This window comes from Haemaphysalis longicornis, unplaced genomic scaffold (assembly GCF_048455015.1).
Source record: "Haemaphysalis longicornis isolate Haplotype H1 unplaced genomic scaffold, Haemaphysalis longicornis Haplotype H1 scaffold_1, whole genome shotgun sequence".
NCBI classification, from domain to species: Eukaryota; Metazoa; Arthropoda; class Arachnida; order Ixodida; family Ixodidae; genus Haemaphysalis; species Haemaphysalis longicornis.
Window position 1 is genome coordinate 426,064,018 of NW_027526203.1, and position 19,056 is coordinate 426,083,073.

General features: G+C 45.4%; 1 protein-coding gene across 1 annotated transcript in view; it reads left to right on the forward strand.

Annotated features, from left to right (window-relative positions):
- The window catches only part of LOC144155690 (nucleolar protein 9), a 48,089-nt gene that overhangs the window by 13,821 nt on the left and 15,212 nt on the right, over positions 1-19,056 (forward strand). Inside the window, exons 6-8 of the mRNA XM_077687292.1 lie at positions 153-288; positions 16,564-16,756; positions 18,538-18,666. Of these exons, the coding sequence (XP_077543418.1) occupies positions 153-288; positions 16,564-16,756; positions 18,538-18,666 (458 nt within the window). The remainder of the gene's footprint in view (positions 1-152; positions 289-16,563; positions 16,757-18,537; positions 18,667-19,056) is intronic.

Genomic DNA, 19,056 nt, shown 5'->3' on the forward strand with positions numbered 1-19,056 from the left:
TTTGTGTGGCTCATCCACATGTGCACATGTCCTGGTTGCAAAAGAGAGAATAGAGAAAAAGAAATAAAAAAAGAAAAAAAAAGTTGCCATTAATAATGTCTGGTTGCATTTGTACGTGACAATGAAGCAATCATGCTTTGTACCCTGTGCAGAGATCATGAAGACCAATGTAACGTCACTGCTCCTGCAAACATTGCTGATGATGTCTGAGCTGAAAGGTGAAGAAATACGCTCCAGGATTGTGAAGTGTGTTGCCAAGGCTGTTTTCCCTCCAGTTAAAGAAAAAGGGTATGCATGTATTTTTTGTTTTGTTATTGGAAGGAACTGTATGGTAAATTGTCTTATTTTTTGTTATTACAAGAGATGAGCATAGTAAATTAAACCTGGGAACACATATGAGAGGCATTGTCCTAGCTGTAAAAAAAAATAATAAAAGCACTTATATGCACACTGTTTAGTGCATATTGCTATATGGCAAGGAGACGTATATTTACAACTATTTGCAAGGCAGGGTATGCTGGGAAGCATTGAGGTAACCAGCAGCGTGAGTTCGGAGCGGAGCTTCATTGTTCTCATCCTCTTTCGCCAGTGACATAGCGCTGATCGTATGTTTATCACTAACAGGGATTGCCCCGTCACATGAACGCTGGTAGTGTAAGCACTGTCTCTATGTTTTCTGTGGAGAACCGGTTGGGGGTAGCTGATATGGTTTTAAATGGGCAACGTGGACTATACTGGTAGGCGGGCCAGTAGAGGACAAGGCCCCTGGAGAGACTGTAGGAACAATCTCATACGTCAGATCTGTGACGCGACGCAACACTTTGTATGGCCCAGAATAGGGCTGAAGCAGTTTTTCGGAGAGGCCAACATGACGTTCAGGGGACCAGAGCAGAACGAGCGAGCCCAGAGGAAAGTGGACCGTGTGCGGTGACATTTGTCATACCGTTTCTTCTGTGGTACCTGCGAAGCAACAAGGTGGTTGCGAGCCAGTTGATGGGCCTGAGTGATAGCATTGCGAGCGTACTCGGAGGAGGGGGCAGGAATTATGGAGTCCAGAGGCAAAGCTGGTTCGCGGCCAAACAGTAGATAAAATGGGGAGAAACCGGATGTGTCATGGCGGGAGGTTTTGTGAGCGAAAGTGACAAATTGTAACCGAGGTCACAATCTTGGTGGTCAAAAGACACGTACATAGACAGCATGTCGGTCAGCATCCAGTTCAAGCACTCGGTGAGGCCGTTAGTGGGTGGGTGAAGTCAGCGACGTCAGTTGTGCAGCTGGTTGCATGGCATACCACTTAGAGTGATCTGTTGCAACGGCGACCCACTTGTTTTCCGGGGAGAACAGTGGGAGACTAAGTATATCGAGGCCCACCCAAAGAACGGCTCATGGGGAATGTCGATGGAATGAAGTTGTCCAGGAGGAAGCGTGGAGGGCTTTTTCCGACGGTGGCAGCAGTCACATGAGGCAATGTAGCAGTGTATTGATCGGTAAAGGCCAGGCCAGAAGAACCGACGCTGCACTCGGTCATAATTCTCGTCATCCCAAGGTGGCCAGCTGTGGGCAAGCCATGCAGTTGGTACAGGATGCTCGAACGCAGGTGGCTGGGAACAATGAGGAGGGGGTCACGACCGTCAGAATGGAAGTTATGGCGATATAAAACACCATTTTGGAGGCTGAAGTTGTGCACGGAAGGGTCTAGTGACTGAGAGCTCGGGCGTTGAGTTAGTGAACGGAGCAACAGGTCACGGTGCTGTTTGTCACTGATCTTGAGAAAGTCAGATATTGCCAAGACGCAAGTGGCATCAAGTTGTGTTGTCTTAGGGGGGTTAACAGGGCGACATGAGATACAGTCGCATCTTTATGCAAGCGACCCGATTTATGGGTGATGGAAAACATATATTCCTGTGGACGTAATGCCCAGCGACCAAGCCATCCGGTCGAGTCTTTCAAGTTGGTAAGCCAGCATAGCACATGGTGATCGGTGATGACTGTAAAAGGTCTGCCATACAAACAGGGCTGAAATTTTGCAAGGGCCCAGACAATGGCGAGACACTCGCGCTGTGTAATTGAATAATTGCGCTCCGACTTGGACAGCAAATGGCGTACGCAATCACACGGTCTTGACCCGCTTTCGATTGGTTTGGCCAGTATGGCGCTGATCCTGTAGCCACTTGCGTTGGTACGCACTTTGATGGGAGTGGAAGTGTCGAAGTGCCTAAAAATTGGCGAGGGGGTTAGGAGAAGTCGGAGTACTGAATGTTTGGGCTTGGTCGGGACCCCATGTAAACGTGGCACTGCTCTTCAAAGGGTGCCTGAGTGGACGAGCCACGGGGGCGAAATTTTCTATAAAATGATGGAAATAGGAGCAAAGTCCTATAAAGCTGCGGACAGCGTGAGTTAAGCATTATTAAATTAAATTAGATTAGATAAAAAATATTAAAGGATCCCTGGTGGTCACAGATTGATTCGTTTCTCTCCATTGTGGCATGCCGCATAGCTCACATGTAGCTTCATTGTACTCATTATACTTCAAACTGCGAGCACTGGTTGATATCGGGAGACATCAAAGCCCAAACTCCGTCACATACTCGACAGTTGCTGTTCTTATTCTAGCAAAGTGCTACCAGAGTTCTTCAATGCTTTACTGGTCACGAAACTTCAGCGCTTGTTTCATATAGGGACCGCGGGCGCCACCGCTGCACGAAGGGCATGCAGCCGCTGCGCGTGCAGCATATTTGCCAGCTCTTGGTGTGCAAACACTCGCTGCTTTTGGTATCTGTGCCATGATTAAGCATGTTTTTTTTTCTCGTAGTAGTTAGTGATGAATCGTCCAATCATTGTGTATGCCACCTGCCTTCAATGGGGTTCTATTTTGCCAAATAAATTGCCTTAGACTTCAGCCGCAAACGGCAACTGCTTCTGCGTCCTCGGGCACAAGCGCTGCGCTGTCGTGTATACGGATTTTTAAATCTATATTGCTTCTTTTCTTAAAGCAAAAGTTGTAATCACTATACATACAGTAGCTCCGTAGTCTTAGACTGCTGTGGGCCTATCGATAATACAACAAAAATAAACTGAAAGGAACCAAGAACACGTCGTTCAGATTACGCTATTAACTCTTTCGGGACCGCCGGAAAAAGTGATGAAAAAGGGAGGTCTCGGTGAAAATTTTTTATTACATGAAGCAAAGATACCATCCTGCTTTAGCATATACCAAAATGCAGCTAATTATATGTTCTTTGACATACAATACCGTGTTTTACTTCAACACTGACGATAGCACCATGAAAAAATCAGAAAGTAAGAACTTCGCAAAAAAACTACTGAAAAAGATAGAAAAAAGCGTAAATCTAAGAATAATTAAAAAGAATAAAATTATTTCAGGATATACAAAATCTAACACAATGCTTTGTTTATTCATCACGAAAGTTTGATGCGGCTAGGTGTAACTGGTTTTTTGTTTTGTGTGTGATTTCTTTGGCACTAGGGCCATGGCTACGTCGTCGCCCAGGTACACGCCGGGCTCTCGGCTCGGCGAAAACTTGATCCGTTTCTGCGCTGGTGGCAGGAGATCACCACAATAGGTAGTTAACACCCTAGCGAACAGATATAAACTAGCCAGAACATATTTCGAGCGCACATACCTATTCCAGAGCCAATTGAAACCGAAACCAACACCCACCTTTGAGCGCGATTCATGTTCCAGGCTGATCGACACCCGAATCCTCACTTGAGCTGAAATGCGATCTCTAAAGTCGCATTTCGACTCTTCACTGCCACTCTCATCGTAAAAATCCACAGTAGAAGGCGAAGATATGCGAGACGAGACGACGCGGATCTCTTATCGCGCTCGCGCGTGAGTATGTTTACATTCCGAACCACCGCCCGTCAGAATAAAATATCTGATGCGTTGCCGCCTGGCGATAAAAAAAGAAACTTCACAAAAGAGAAAACTCTAGTTTTCAAACTATCTCCTAGATGTCGTTAGGTGTTCCATCGAGCGAAAATTTTTATTCTGCACGCTCGCGAAACCATCGATCATATGTGACCGATGGCCTATAGGAGCGGTCCCGAAAGAGTTAATGAATCTGTTGATTGCTCTGGAATGCGCAGAACGCTCAAAGAGACAGCCCAATAATATTGTCGTTTGGATGAGTTGGTACATACTTGATAAGATTTAAAAACGCTGCAGAAACGCGAAGGATCCAAACATGAAGAGTTATATGCTGCACCGTGTGTCTCCACTACCACGCTTTTCAATCCTTGCAAAAAAGGACGAGCAAAAAGAACAAAACTGATTTTATCACACATAACAAAAAAATTTCGATATTACGAAGGGAGGCAAAAGAGCATGGTCCAGCATACAAAAATTTATTTTTGGCGCTGTGATGTGCTGCATGCGGAGGGAACAGAATATTGCCACGTAGCCAAGAACGACGCAAAGTTCTACTGTACGAAGTTTATTCAAGCGACCTCCTGCTCTACAAAAGACGGCGAAAAGCAAAAACGCCCCTGTGTACGAGATTTCGGTGCACGTTAAAGACCATTGGGTGGTCAAAATTAATCTGGAGCCCTCCACTACGGCGCGCCTCATCACCTGTGTTGCATCAGCACATTAAACTCTACAATAAATCAATAAATCAGTCAGTCCTCTACAAAAGAATGAAACACAAATGTTGAAGAAGCAGTCTGCAGTGTGACGCGCACAGATGGATGTCGATAAAGTGAGTTGTGTGGCGTCTGCTATGCATGCATTATTCTCGGATTGTTATTAATTTCAGATCCATGGAAATAGGATCGAGAACATTGTCGAAGAAACAAGAAATTAAGCTAGTTACAAAGTGACACCCTTTCCATATCAAACAATATTGCCCGACGCGACGTACGACAAAATGCAAACAGACGCTTCGGTTGAAACACCAGATAAGAAAACCGGAAGCGGCCACGCGAGGTTACAAAACAAACAAAACGAATCCTAAGCAATCGTTCGCGGAAATACGAAAAGTACAAGCACAAGGACATCAGAAAGCTTTTTTTTACATGCGAGCCTGAGCGCAAGGTAATACAAGTTTGCCAAAAGGTAATGAAGCACAGCTACTACCTGACTGATCTGACAAAAATCCGGCTTTAAGTTAGCCTTGTACAATTATAGGTCCAGGAGGTTCTCAAAAGGGTACACTGCTTTTTTTCATTCTCACACACTCTCGCATACTCAAAATTGAAGCTGAAATCTCCCATTTCTTGCCTTGGAATGGCGCGCTTCCATTTCTCACGCAGCTCCCCGTCACTCGGTAAATAGACCATGGAAACTTTTTCTGTTGTAGCCTTGTGCCCGGAACGACATCCCGAGACACAACACGTGTTCGGCATTGTCGTTGCACAACTTAAGCCGCATCACAATAGTGCAAGATGCACGTTATATTCAGGGGTGAGACAGCTGCGCATATTGCGCCTTTTTGATACGATTCCATTTGCCTGCGCCAAGCTGCTCCAAAAGCACGAAAACGGCGAAAATTGCGCCAAACTGCTCCAGAAGAGCCTCAACGGCTCGGATTTTGATGCTCATGTCAGTTTCGGCGGGGACGAAAGCCTCCCGCATCCTGGTCACCACTTTTATCGTCTGTCAATCGCAAACACAGAAATGGCACAAATAGAATGACTGAAACGAAGCAAGCGATAGCTTCTAAAACTCGATTCGCTTTCCGACCGGGTTCGCTGAAACGGCCTTCTGGATTAGGCATCGCTGTGGCAACAAACATGGCCGCCGCCTGATCGGGCTGCTACCAACGCGCTCAGTGCGCATCGCCGATATTTTCCCTGGTTTATTTTGCGCTATCAGCTGGGTTCCAGTCTATTCATTATATCTGTTGTGGCTCTGAACAGTGACGTTAACGCGGGGATATGGTTTGAGATTGGTGCCAGATTACGGGAAGTTGCGCGGCGCGAAAAAAAAGTTCATTGAAATGTGGGCCCGGGCCTAGGACTTCGGCGTGGTTTGTCCTTGAGTGCGAAACGCGGTGCGCGCGTCTATAATCGGGTTCGTGAAGTGAATTTTTTGGCTCGTTGTGGTGTTATAAAATGCTGAGGTGTTGCTGTGCTTCGAAGCGCTATCGCGAGCCTCGGGGATGGAACGGTCGACACCAAAGTTGCGGGCTGTGCTGCGGCGCCGCGACCTGTTCACGCCGCGACTACACGGTTGCCATAGAACGCGACTATAACACTTGATGTATGCAAAGTGAAATTGAATGCCAGAATCTAGGTGGCTATAGACAGTAACGCTAGTCAAATGACCATAGGGTGAACCTGCGCCCCGGGGGCTGAAACGGGTTATGCTGGTTGGGCTATGCGACCGTTAGCTCGAAGTTGCTCAACTGTAGCCGTGACTACAGTCGTTCGTACAACGCAGCCTGGGATTACAAAAATAATAATTTTAGCATTAAAATGGCAAAAAAATGCCACAGTTGCGGAGCCCTTAAATTTGGTAAGAGTTTTAGCAGTCCGTCTGTTCCGTCGTGTACGTAGTTACCGTGCTGACCGGGACTCGTCTGGGCACTTGGGCATTCGTAGCAGTAGGGGGATTAGTTCCGCGGGCCTGCCTTCGCCCTGTCCGCGCCTCCTCGCCCTTCTGCACGCGCAGGCGCTGACCGGTCCCGGTCAACCCGGTAACAAAATAACCAACAGAACAGATGGACTGCTAAAATTCTCTAATGTTAATGGCAGTTTTGTTGTCAGTGTTGCGTGCAGCCGCAACACAATATCACCAGTTAGGAAAAAGGTAGTGCAGTTAGTACTTTGTGATACTCTTAAAAACTCTTTCAGGTACGGCTGTTTCAGTGTTCTGTGCATTCAAAACTGATTTAAATGTCCACTTGACCCTGCAAATTTCTGAAATAATGATTTTTTAAGCTCACATGACGATGTATTAAATGTCCCTAACTGCTCCAAATCAAGATTCTTCTGCTCCAAAATCGAAATTTTGCTGCTCCGAAAACTGCTCCCAAATCTGTTTGGGCTGTCTCACCCCTGTATATTCCTTTCCCACACAAAACGAACACAACTCGCCGCGTCTCTGTTGTTCGAGCCAGCGCGACACTGCCCGAGGAGTGACCTCGGTCAGATAGTGGCGCCACTGCGTGGCGGCCAAACGCAGCATATGAAGCTCTCCCATTGAGTGACGGAGCAGTTTCGTGATCAGTAAAACATTGAAGGACTCCGGTACTACGTACCCCACGGTGGCCAGTTCCGCTTATTAGGAACAGATTTGGGCTTTTTTCACCGAGTCGCTTGTAGATTTTTTCAGCCGCTTGTTGCTTTCTTTGGGCTTATTCATGCTTTCCGTAAGAATCGTTGATGTTGTTACATATATGTGGCTTATTCATGAGTAACACAAGAAAATTTTTAAATAAAAACGAGAGAGTAACAAGCCGGCACCTTTCGAGTTAATCAAAATCAGAAAAAGCGGGAAGCGCCCGGAGGACGATACCGAAACCAGCCGCTGCGTGCGGGTGTGCGCGGCCGAATGCGGGAGCGATAGACAGCGCACCGCTCATAAAATAAAAAAAAAAAGGACAAAAGAGCCTCGTCAGTTTCGCAGGCGACCTTGGTCTGAGGCAGGTGCAAGAAGCGAGAGGCGCCCGGGTGCCAGTTGGGCGATACCCAGCGCGCCCCCCGTCAGCGGATGCGCAAACGAGAGCCGGCGCGCCGCTGAAGTAAATCATAAAAAATTAAAAAGAGCCATCGGCGCAAGAAAAAAATTTGACGTATTTCCGAAGTGTGGCAGCACATGCCAAGCAAGAGAAGTTGGCGAAAAAGGCGCACTTTTTAAAGATACAAGCAATGCCGTACATGTATGGCCGTGACCCTCAAATGGTTAAGCGGCGTGCTGCACATACCTTATAGCCCCAAGTTTTGAGATGTCTACTGCTGGGGCTTTCAACCGGCTGCGAAGATATTGCAGCTTTTGAATTTGAAAAACTTGGGTGCGTGGTTCAACCGAAGTAAAAACTGAGGATTTTCTCGATGAATAGGAGACATAAGACCATGAATGCTTGTAGTTGAGGACCGAAACAAAACATACATTAGGGAATCAAAACGTAAGTTAACCACACACTTTTGTGATCACATTACTGATAAAGCTTTACAGATAAACAAGGAGACTACGATGAAAATTGAATACGTTCTTTGGTTGGTTCATAGTTCTGAATGTTTTCGTGATACAAGATATTTAATCCTGATCATGTTTCATTGAGTTTGTTGTCATATTATAATTATTGAACTCTCTTAAAGGGACCCTGCAGCACTCGTTGAGCAGTGAAAATAAACTTGCGCGATGTTTAGCAAGCACTGCCAGGAATACCTGGGCCAAATATTACATGTGCACGGGAAGCGGTGAGCATGCAAATCGCTGTGAAAGATGCGGAAAAACCAACCGCGCTCTCTTCAATTTTCCTCATTGTGCACCACTGGCATGGCTGAAATGAAGTCATTTCTGCCATGGCTGTCCTATTGGCTGTCACTGGTCAACTTCATGGCTTATTCCTCACATTTCCTGTGACGATCCGCCGTCGTCGGCGCTGTGCTCCAGCCTTTTCTATGCCTGAACCTGTATGCACAGTTTTGGTGTTTCTTTTGTGCTTAGAGTGCACACGGAGTTTGAGTGAAAAACTCAGTACCTTCCTTTCAACCAGAGCACTCGACAACCAAAGTTTGCTTCAAAAATGCCCTACCAGCCTGAGCGCGCTTGCAAGCAGGCATCCATGCCTGCTTTTTTGTTGCAACAGGCTGGAAATAGACCCCTCCACGTTGTGGAGAAAAGTAGAAAACTCCTCGGCCTGTGATTTATCTAAGGCCGCCGAGGAGAACGCATGAGCCACCTCCCACTCCAGGAGAGAGCTTGCAGCTTTTGTCGCATTGTCCGCGGTTGAGTTGAGAGGGAACAATTATGTGCGATTTCTCATCGCACATAGTTTTGGTGGTAGTGAGCGGATTTTCATAATTCTTCTGGGAGGAGATTGCTGGGACAATAGACTTTACCCCAGAATACATTCTGAGTAGTCGATAATAAGAGCTGCAGGGCCCCATTAAAAGGCATGCGCATTTATGGAACTCCTGCTTGGTTTTGGGCTTTCTTTTGGGACGATTATTTGCTTGTTTCATCAGCTGCATCTGGCCACCCTGACGTACCCACAGAGTAGCACATATTGGACAATGCAAGAGCTAAAAGTGAAACGGAAGGCCTAAACTTTGGCGCTCACCTTACAGTTGCTGCTGTCCATCTAGCAAAGTAAAGTGTTGGGAAGTTGGGGTGTTGGACAGAGAAGTTGGGGTGTTGGACAATGCTTAATAAGGAGGCACGTATGCTGCTTTTGCCTGTGGCTGGCACAGCCAAATTGTCGATCAATTTTTTTGTTCAATGTAACCATTCTTTTCGCTGCATATTCTCACTGTCACTCTACTGTGTTTTGAAATTGTTCCAGCATAAGGTATAATTTAATGTACACTGGTTCAATATAGTGGTGTGGTTTGAATGTAGTAGCATGTATACCCTAGGACATGAAGTAACCGAGTGCAGTGCCACTGAACAAGCTCAGTTAATTTTAGTGCTAGGGGAAAAGTGCTAGGTTCACTGCTAAGGTGGACCTGCATACCATATGAAGCATACATTGTGCATCAGATTGAAAAAGTAGGGTACCCTACAGACCACTAGGCATAGGTCACAGACAGGTGTGCTGAGGGAAAAAGTGAGCTCCATTTATAAACACAATGGCTAGTGTAGTAGTAGTGTAGTGTAGCTAGTTGGTGCCTTGGTGGAATCTGAAAAGTGGTACCAGGGACTGGAACATAGAAAACCATCAACAAAGGGAGTTGTAGTGACATGTGCACCAGATTGGCTTTTCCCGATAACCTGTAGTGACAGTCAGCACATACTTTCGTTTTCTCCCCTTGGTGTCATGCTTTCACTTGTTGAGCATCTAGTGTTATAGCTTTGCATTTTACCCCCGATGATTTGTTTTGTACAGCTTTTTATTTCTGCTTTTGAGTTTCTTACAATTATTCATTTTTACACTTCTAGTGCGCTTTATCAAATTCGGATAAACACAATAGTCCTGGTCAGTGGTGGCACATTAGCTTATACTTTTCCGTCATTGTTGGCCATTTTAACAGAAGCCAGTTGACAATTACGTAGCGGTAGAAATCCTATGTGTGCTTGTACTTCCTTGTTTCATACTGGTAAACTTTTTATTCTTTTTAGGTTCGGCAGAAATAATGCTTGTGATATTTGTCTTGTGGAAAATGAGGTTCTGCAGTTCATGAGGAGATAATACCTGTTTGCCAACATTGGTTGTGCTAGAGGCTTTATGCAGTACTGAGGTATGTTGCTGGTGCTTAGTGCTAGTGGTTAAAGGAGTGCTGGCGTGAAATTTTCGTGTTTCATTTCTTTCACTGCTATAGAATGGCACATTATATGGTCAACTGCTGCGTAAATAATTATTTACAGACTCGTTTACAGTACAACCTCGTTACAACAGACCATGATAGTGATCATGATTTCAGTCCGCTATAAAATAAGTATGAACAATGCAAATACTGTTACTGCAGACTTTTACAGTATCATGGATAAAGTCTGTTATAACAAGAGTTTGGACTTTTCAACTGTTAAAAAAAAATCACACAGTACTAAAAGTATGCCGGTCATTTCACAAGATTCAGTTACAACTTAAACAGGTTGGTATTTTAGGCCAACAAACCTTCAGGATGAATTGGGCTTTTCAGCAGTTTCATCCTCTTGTGGCACTATGAAGCACGTCGCAAAATGACGTGCATGACTCTTACATTTGCTGGGCTCCTGTTGTATGGCACCCCGTCAAACTTTTGATTCACTCCATACTACTATTTCTCTTTCACGTCTTCAACCTACACTTGCATTTCCATTGTCTTCACACGAATATAAATGAAATGCAAGTAAAGATCTCATTGCTAAGCTTGGAGATTTAGCCATCTATAATGTATGAGGGCATACATTTTTTTGTTTTAATGAACGTAAATTTCATATAATGATCTTATCTGTTGCACTATAGCACTGAAATTCTTAATCCTATTACTTGATTCCCAGGACATCACACCTATGCATACTGCAAGTGGATGCAAGAGGTTTCACTTCTGCTAATTCACAATTATTTTTAATTGTTTCAAATTGCTTTCATTTGATCACAACTGTGAGGTAGTAACACAAAAACTGAAAACATACATAACAAATGAATGGTTACCTGCACTTGAAAAGTCTGCTGTAGAGATGCAAAGGTGGACTTGTTAACCTTTCAAACTGGTCTGTTATATCCGAATGTATGTTGTAACAGAATCTGCAGTAAAGGAAGTTTAATCAATGGCACAGATAGGAAGACCAACCAAGCATTGCAAATCAGTATGTTGTATTCAAATATCTGTTGTAAGCAGATCTGTTGTAATGAGTTTCCACTGTATTTGTGTCCGTTTCGTTTTCAACAAAACGAACACTGAAGCAGCCGCCATGACAGGACAGCGCTCATGATGTCACCGTTCTCGTTGCACCATAGCCAGTCTGGACACGCTCACCCCCTCTAGTGCGCGCGTCCAAACTGGCCGCGGTCGCACGTGCCTGGGGAGCATGACGGCAGTCCCAAAACTGTGACATGATGCACAAGGTGGAGCAGCGCGTGCCGACAGCAGCCAGTGCCTTGGCTACATCACTGGACCCCTGAGGTTGGCAGTTTGGAGCAAGGTGCAGGGCAAGGTGCTCAACGCGTCATACTGGTGCTGATGTTGAAAGGGTGTCCGTTCTGAGCTTTCTCATGCGTGCAAAGATTAAGATTGATTTTCCGTTCTGAGCTTTCTCATGCGTGCAAAGACTAAGATTGATTTTCCGTTCTGAGCTTTCTCATGCGTGCAAAGATTAAGATTGATTTAGAATATGGTATACTGAACAGGTACTATTGAAACTGCCTGGAGGTTGTCTCCATATACAAAGGAAGCTTTTTACATACTTATCTCAGCCTTGAAACTTTGTGTCAGCACTCGTGGTCATAGGAACTTTTTTTTTTTTTGCTTTCCAACCAATTTTAATGAAACTTCATGGGCTTGTTTAGTTTTTCAGCTGATGCTGATTTCAAATATGCAATTATCCTTGATGTAAGGTAATTAGTTTCTAAGATAATTAAAAATCTTTCTTGATTGCTCTTGACAACAATAGAAAAAAAACTGTTCCACGAAAAATTGCCTGCAAGGCATGACTAGATACTAGAAGTTGTGGAAAATGCAATGTTGGAAGTAGTTTTCCTGTTTGGAAATCACATGTAAGTTTGCATCAGTTCTAACTTCGAGGTTTAAAGTACATGTGCTAACCCATTATAAATAATGCTTATTAAACAATTATTGTAACATGAAATGCAAAATTTGTTTACCTTATTGCAAGGTTTAAACATTCAGCTTTACGCTTCAAAAGAAACAACTTTTCTAGCTGCACCACATGCTGGGATGTACCTCTTAAGAATTTCCTAATGCTGCAACACTTTGTGGCGAAGTAGGAAATTATGGAAAGATCGTTATTTTTTATCGAAATCAGGCGTGTACAGCATCTATAGGTACTACCTGGTACAATTCAAGTAGTGACTTTTTGGAGGAAAGACTGTGCCAACTAAGAGAGAAGTGATACTAAAAAGTTTTTTTGGGCAATTTTTCGGTCCCAAAGACCCATGGGCCCACTTGTACTGTGTAGCACTTCAAGTAAAATAAATTTTTTTTGGCGGAAGTTCACTTCTGAACTGATGTGTAGATTTATTTTGTGCTCCTTATTTCAAATGAATAGTTATCAGAACTGGTTAGGAAATGTGCGTTTTGAGTGCATGTCAACTAAATTTGGGTTATATATAATCTGAAGTGTAAGAATATTGTTTTTTAACAGCAGAGCTGTTTTAAGCTCCTAGTTCTGCCGTTAAGCATTACCATAAAAAAAAAAATACCAAGAAAGAAAGTACAGTGCGCACAAGAGCGTGCACCTCATGCGAAGTTGTGCGTGGGCTTGCGCCACCTGAGGAGCTTGCAAAAAATGCCAAGAAAAAATGCCCAGTGCACGTGAGTGTGTGCCTCGTGAGGAGCGCCCTGTGGTGACCAACAGACCTTCGAGAATGCTTCCCAGCGTTCGTGGTGTGACCTCTCGCATCCTGTTCTCGCCAGTTCACTTTGTCGAAGTAGGGAGCACAGACGCCAAGTTCACACTACAGATGCCGAGTTCACGAAGCCGGTTGCCACGGGTTCTAGTGCGGGCAAAATGATCCGGGCCTGCCAGTCATGGAGAACTTTCAGCGGCAAGTTCGAAAATCCATGTGAGGCAACGTTACTAGAATAAACTCAGTTTGAAAGCTCCGCCGGAGAGGCGGGCCGCGTGGCGGGCGCGAGAACTAGTGGCGCTGTAGTCGAGTCTTGCGCTACTCTTGGCGCGTCGTCTGCTACTGCGGCGGGCCGCCGCAGCAGCCGTCCGCGGCGGGCCGCCGCCCCGAGGTACCGCGGCGGCTTTCTAGTACTGCTATTGCTAAACTTAAACATATATCATCTTCCCGGTCGACAAGCTTAAACATCTTCATCCTTCCAGTCGACGTTACCGCATCCCATTTGTGCACTGTTTGAGTAGATATGCGTACGATCGTCTATATGCGCATTGACTTGCATGCGTTGCTCATTGGCTGGCTAAGAATCGACGGTGGGCCTATATTTCAGCTGTGTAGATTGCGTTTAACTTCCATATACGGGAGTTTCTTAGCGAGTGAGCATTTTCAGCGTAGTTTCGATAAGTACTGAGCTGTCTTATCTCGACGAAAAATGACCCAACACGTTTGTAAAAGCCGTGCCTTTATGCCTGTGCAGCAACACGAGTTTTTGTGAATCTCGTCAGTGCGAGGTTCCGTTAACCAGCTTCCGATGTAGAGTTCCTATTCTCAACTTTTATATGAGCCGGGCTCGTCTCACCTCCTCCGGCTTCAGCGCTGTTTGTGGTGCATACGAGACATTAGATCACCGAAGATGAAAGTTCGCCTAAGGTTCTGACGCTCAGTTCATCTCTCGCAGATGCACTCGACTTTTGCGAAATCACGTTAAAGCTTTAATCCACAATTTAAAGGTGCGGATTCTACGCCTAAGTTCATAAGGATCTTTGGCCGCCTTTTTGATGTTTTGAACTCAAGAAATCCCTCCACCTGATCGTTCAAGGCACCTCTGCGAAAGGCGAATGAGGATTCAATGAGGACTTTGTAAAAGGCTGAATTGTACATAACAGGACTCCAGGATGCACAAGGAAAATCAGCAATTGAGGGCCTCAAGAAAACCGTATTTTTAGGACTCCCCATACGTATGAACAGTGTCATGGCAACTTTTGACAGGCTTGTGGAAACAGGGAAGCTGCAGAATTTGCTCACGCACGAGATGTCTCAAAACCGCCTGAAAACATTTTTTGGTTGCGTAAAAGGAAAGGGGTGTCAAAAAACAACAACCCTACTACCTTCCAAAGGATCTGCATAAGGCAGTTGTTTAAGCAATTCCATGTTAGCCGTACACGATTAAATATGATCGAATACGCATTCAGCCGTTCGCGGGCGTAATGCGTATTCACTTGAAACATTCAAAAAGTCAGGTACTCGGTGAAAGCAACAAATGGGTATATGACTTTTATTCACCCGGAATTAATTCGAAAGGCCGTAGAAGGTGAGACCAGCCCGGCGCACATAAAAATGCAGCATTGGAACTCTACACCGGAAGCTGGTTAACGGGACCGCCCACTGATGAGGTTCACAAAAATTGTCGTTCTGCCATGCGGGCCGGAACGACCACCCTCACGTGTTTTGCCTGAAGCCAGGCAAAACACCTGTTGTTTTGCCTGGCGAGAGTCGGCGTCAATAGTGGGCGCCTCCTTCACTCCAGAAGGTTTTCATTAAGCTCGTCAGTGCAAGTGCGCGTGCTTTGCAGCGACCAAGATTACTAGTAACGTTGGCAGCGAGTATGTACGCTTTGCTCGTCGGTCATTTTTGGAACTGTTTTCGGCCATGCGAAGGAATATGGAAAAAGTAACAACGTGCACAGAGTGCCTAGCATCGGTCACAAGTACGCCTGAGGAGTATACAGCCGCGCCCAAACCGCATGAAAGTGCACTCACTCAACTCAGGTCTTTCAAAAAAGGCTGCCTACGCCATCCCTCACGCAGCCTATTTTCTACAATAAAGGCTATTGAGAAAGCTGCCCAAAAGCCCTTCGACGAAAACACCATAGTTAGTGACCTTTTTTGGATTGTCCTTGAAAAGTTGGAGTGGTTTTCACTGCCTTCTTTGGGCTGCACTGCTCATGATCAAGATATGATGGCTAGAGTAGTTAAGTTTTACATTGTGATGCGAATGTTCTTTTTTTTGCAAGAAAATCAATCAGGAACTACAGCTGTCTGAAAAAGTAAAAAATGCCAGAAAAAAGGTAAAGTTGCTGTAACATTTTGCACTTCACTCTAAGGATAGCCGTCGCGAAAACTTGTAAAGCATTGAAAATAGTGTAAAGCAGGGTTACTGTTTTTCTATAACGCCGTTTTTGTAAATAGCAGGAAACATGAATATTTTTTTTCTACAATGTTCTTGTATATTGTGTAAGTCCAGTTTTTTGCACATATCCTGTTCGTGCTTCTTGTCTTCAGTACATTGTTTTGTTGTTACTTCATTATTTTGCATTGTACCCTTGTTTTTCTTGTCTGCTTATTATAAATTTGTACCTATTATACCCACTCCCCTCTGTAACGCCCTACCCGGGCCTTGAGGGTGACCTCAAATAAATAAATAAAATATAAAGTCACTATCTTACAAATTTGTTGGGTCGTTTTTGGTCGAGGTAAGACAGCTCAGTAGTTATCGGAACTACGTTGAAAATGCTCACTCGCTTAGAAACTCCCGTATATGGAAGTTACACGCAATCTACACAGCTCAAATATAGGCCCACCGTCGAATCAGCCAACCAATGAGCAACGCACGCAAGTCAATGCATACAGACGACCGTATGCATATCTACGTAAACAGTGCGCAAATGAGATGCGGGGTGTCAACTGGAAGGATGACTAATTTTGAAGTTTGTCGACTGCAAGGATGATGAATGTTTAAGTTTGGCCATAGCACTACTAGAAAGCCGCCGCGAGCAACTCCGCGTCGGCCCACCGCGGCACGCCGCCGCCGCCGCCGCCGCCGAAGTAGCAGACGACGCCCCGAGAGTAGCGCAAGACTTGACTGCAGCGCCGCTAGTTCTCGCGACCGCCGTTTGGCCCACCCTCCTCCGCTGGCGGAGATGCGGAGCTCCGAAACTGAGTTTATTCTAGTAACGTTGATGTGAGGTGCAACAGCCGGGTCTCCGACGAAGGGAGAGGGGCTGCCAGCGCTACTGTTTCTCCAGCATTGCTCCACTAGTGCAAGCTGTGCCAACTTTTATTTGACGCTAATTGTCGAAGTCAGTGACGGACTGCTGGGGCAGTCACTGAAAAGCATGCTAAGTCTGTCGTATTTTTCTTTACAGGGGGCTCCCAGAAGTTTGTGTGGACCGCATCGCTTCATTCACGGTGGAAGAAATGCTGAAACGTTGCCCAGCAAAGTACTTTACTAAGTTGTGGAAGAAGCGTCTTTCTGGCACCCTCCTGCAAATGTCATTGCACCCTGTGTCCACATTTTGTGCGCAGCGTGTCATCGAGCGCGCAACGTCTGCCGAGCTGGTGGGTTCAGCATCAGTGGCAGTTTTCTGCCATTGATGTCGTTACAGGGACACTGAAGTGAATTTGTCAAGCTCCCGTTTTTCCTTGCACTGCGTAGACTGGCTCAAACTAGCACACTTTTCATCGTTTATCCGGTTGACAAGTCTGTAATTATTTTACAAAGCACGAAAGAAGAAAAACTACCATGCGCGGTTTGTGGCGGCCGCCCCAACTAAAGGCTGTGACGTCAGGAGGAGGTGGCAACGTGTTTGGATGATGTCCAAGGTTAGCATTCAAACAAGTTTCGGTTTCGGTTCTGTAAAACAACATGCTTGACATCCGACGGCATCGTTGAATGGGCATTCTCGATATCTCAGTAATCGTCGTACCGCGCTTCTGCGATGATGTCAGCTGTAAAATGCATTAGATAAGCCTCCCAGGACGGCTTCGAATCGTAGCAATCACTAGCCGAGGCCTACGCTGTGGATGAACGCCCTCCGCGTCCCCGCAGACGCTCAGATGCCATGCGCTTTTCTTCTATATTTGGAGCTTGCCTGACTCATGCCTGTATCGTAAAAAGCGTGTTCGCACCAGGCGAAGGGTCTGTTGATTCTGGCCTGTGCCCACTGCCCGCAAGCAGTCGGTGCTTATAAAAACAGCACGCAAACGAGAACTCGCTAGCGCGCCAGTGTCAGCCTGCGTGCGTTCTGTGAACTAGTTCGTGGAGCAGCGAACGTTACGGCCCAAAAAAAGGTGAACTCAGTATAGAAAACATCGACCGAAAACGAAAAAGTCAACTTATAAAAAAAAGAAAAAAGAAAAAAAAGAATGTACCCCCGGGGATTCGAACTGGTGACTTGCAAAGCAGTTGCAGTAACATACCTAGCACTCCAGACCACTCGGGCATGGGCGGGCGCTGCTGAAGTAGGAAATATAAGGTATATAATGTAAAACCATTTTACATTCTTATTTAGTTTTAGCATTTCAAGCAGCTTAGGTGACCATTTGTTGTATAGCGCTCGTGCAGTAAGCGTACCCCAAGTTTCCACAATATCTCACGCCAAGCAATTGCGTTTCTTACGCGGAAAAGCTTTCGCAGATGCGTAGTCGTGCTGCTGACCGCTGTGCTTGTTCGCCGAACGCAAAACAGTGCTTCCCGCACCCTAGTTTTACGCTGTACGGTAAAAATATCAGTTGATTTTATTTCCTTAGTACCTATATTGACTTTGCTGACTCTTCTCTCGCCTTCAAGTGGCCTTATATTTTCCTACTGGCGTACCAGTAGGCGAAGCGTTGCATGTGCGCTTGTGCAGCGCTTGTGTGAAGCGACCTTGACTTGGAGCTAGATTCAGTGTACAAAAAAACAAAGTAAAGAAAGGCACATTCTTCCATTCACAAACGTGTCCTGGCTTCGTTTCAACTGAGTGAACGAATTACGACGACCCGTCGGTGGCTGGCGGACGAAACGCTGGGCCAACTTGACTGTCGGGAGGCCGGCGAGCCGTGCAGTAGCGCAGCCAATTGCCAGCTTCTCTCCTCCTGACGTCACATGAAAACTCCACAGAAAATGGGCAAGGGTGCAGAGAGGAGGACAGTGTTTTTTAATTAATTTTTCTACCAAATAAATTCACGTAAACGTGCTCAGAGTGGTCGAAACAGGGCCTAGGGACTCTGGACTACAATTTGCGCTCGTAATCCCGCAATGTTTACAAATCACTTCAGTGTCCCTTTAAATTGTGCTTGCACGTGTGGTGTGGCTTCTGTATTGTTCACCGCAATCGCTCGTTACCTTTTTGTTGCAGTTTCAAGAAATGTATGAGGAGTTAGAGCCTGGTTTTGATGAGCTGTTCGATTGTGGACAAGTTTCTATACTTGTCTGCATTGCTGCTGCATGCAAGGCCCACTCAGTGAACCAAGACAGGTTTGTTAAGGTAAGAGAATATTTATGACATTGGTAACAAAATGGACAGGGACAAGTAACAGAATGGGCACTGTCTTGTCACTTGGTGCCTGTAGTGGTCATCCCAACATTAGGTTTTCCACCTGCCCGGTTTTTGACCGGCCCGATTGGTTTTTTAGACAGCGGTCCGGTTGCCCATCCATACTTAAAACCGTTTTTTTGGCCATCGTGCCATGATTTTTTTTTTTTTTTGCCATTTTATAAATGTCAATTCAGCAACTACGATGATAAATATGCATCGACAAGCTGCGTAAAGACACGCGAGCAGAGAAAATGCGGGTGAGTGCACAAAGTAACCGCGTGAACATTCAGAGCCATAACCAAAATCTCAGTTACTTTCAGTGCGAACGTTATGTTGATT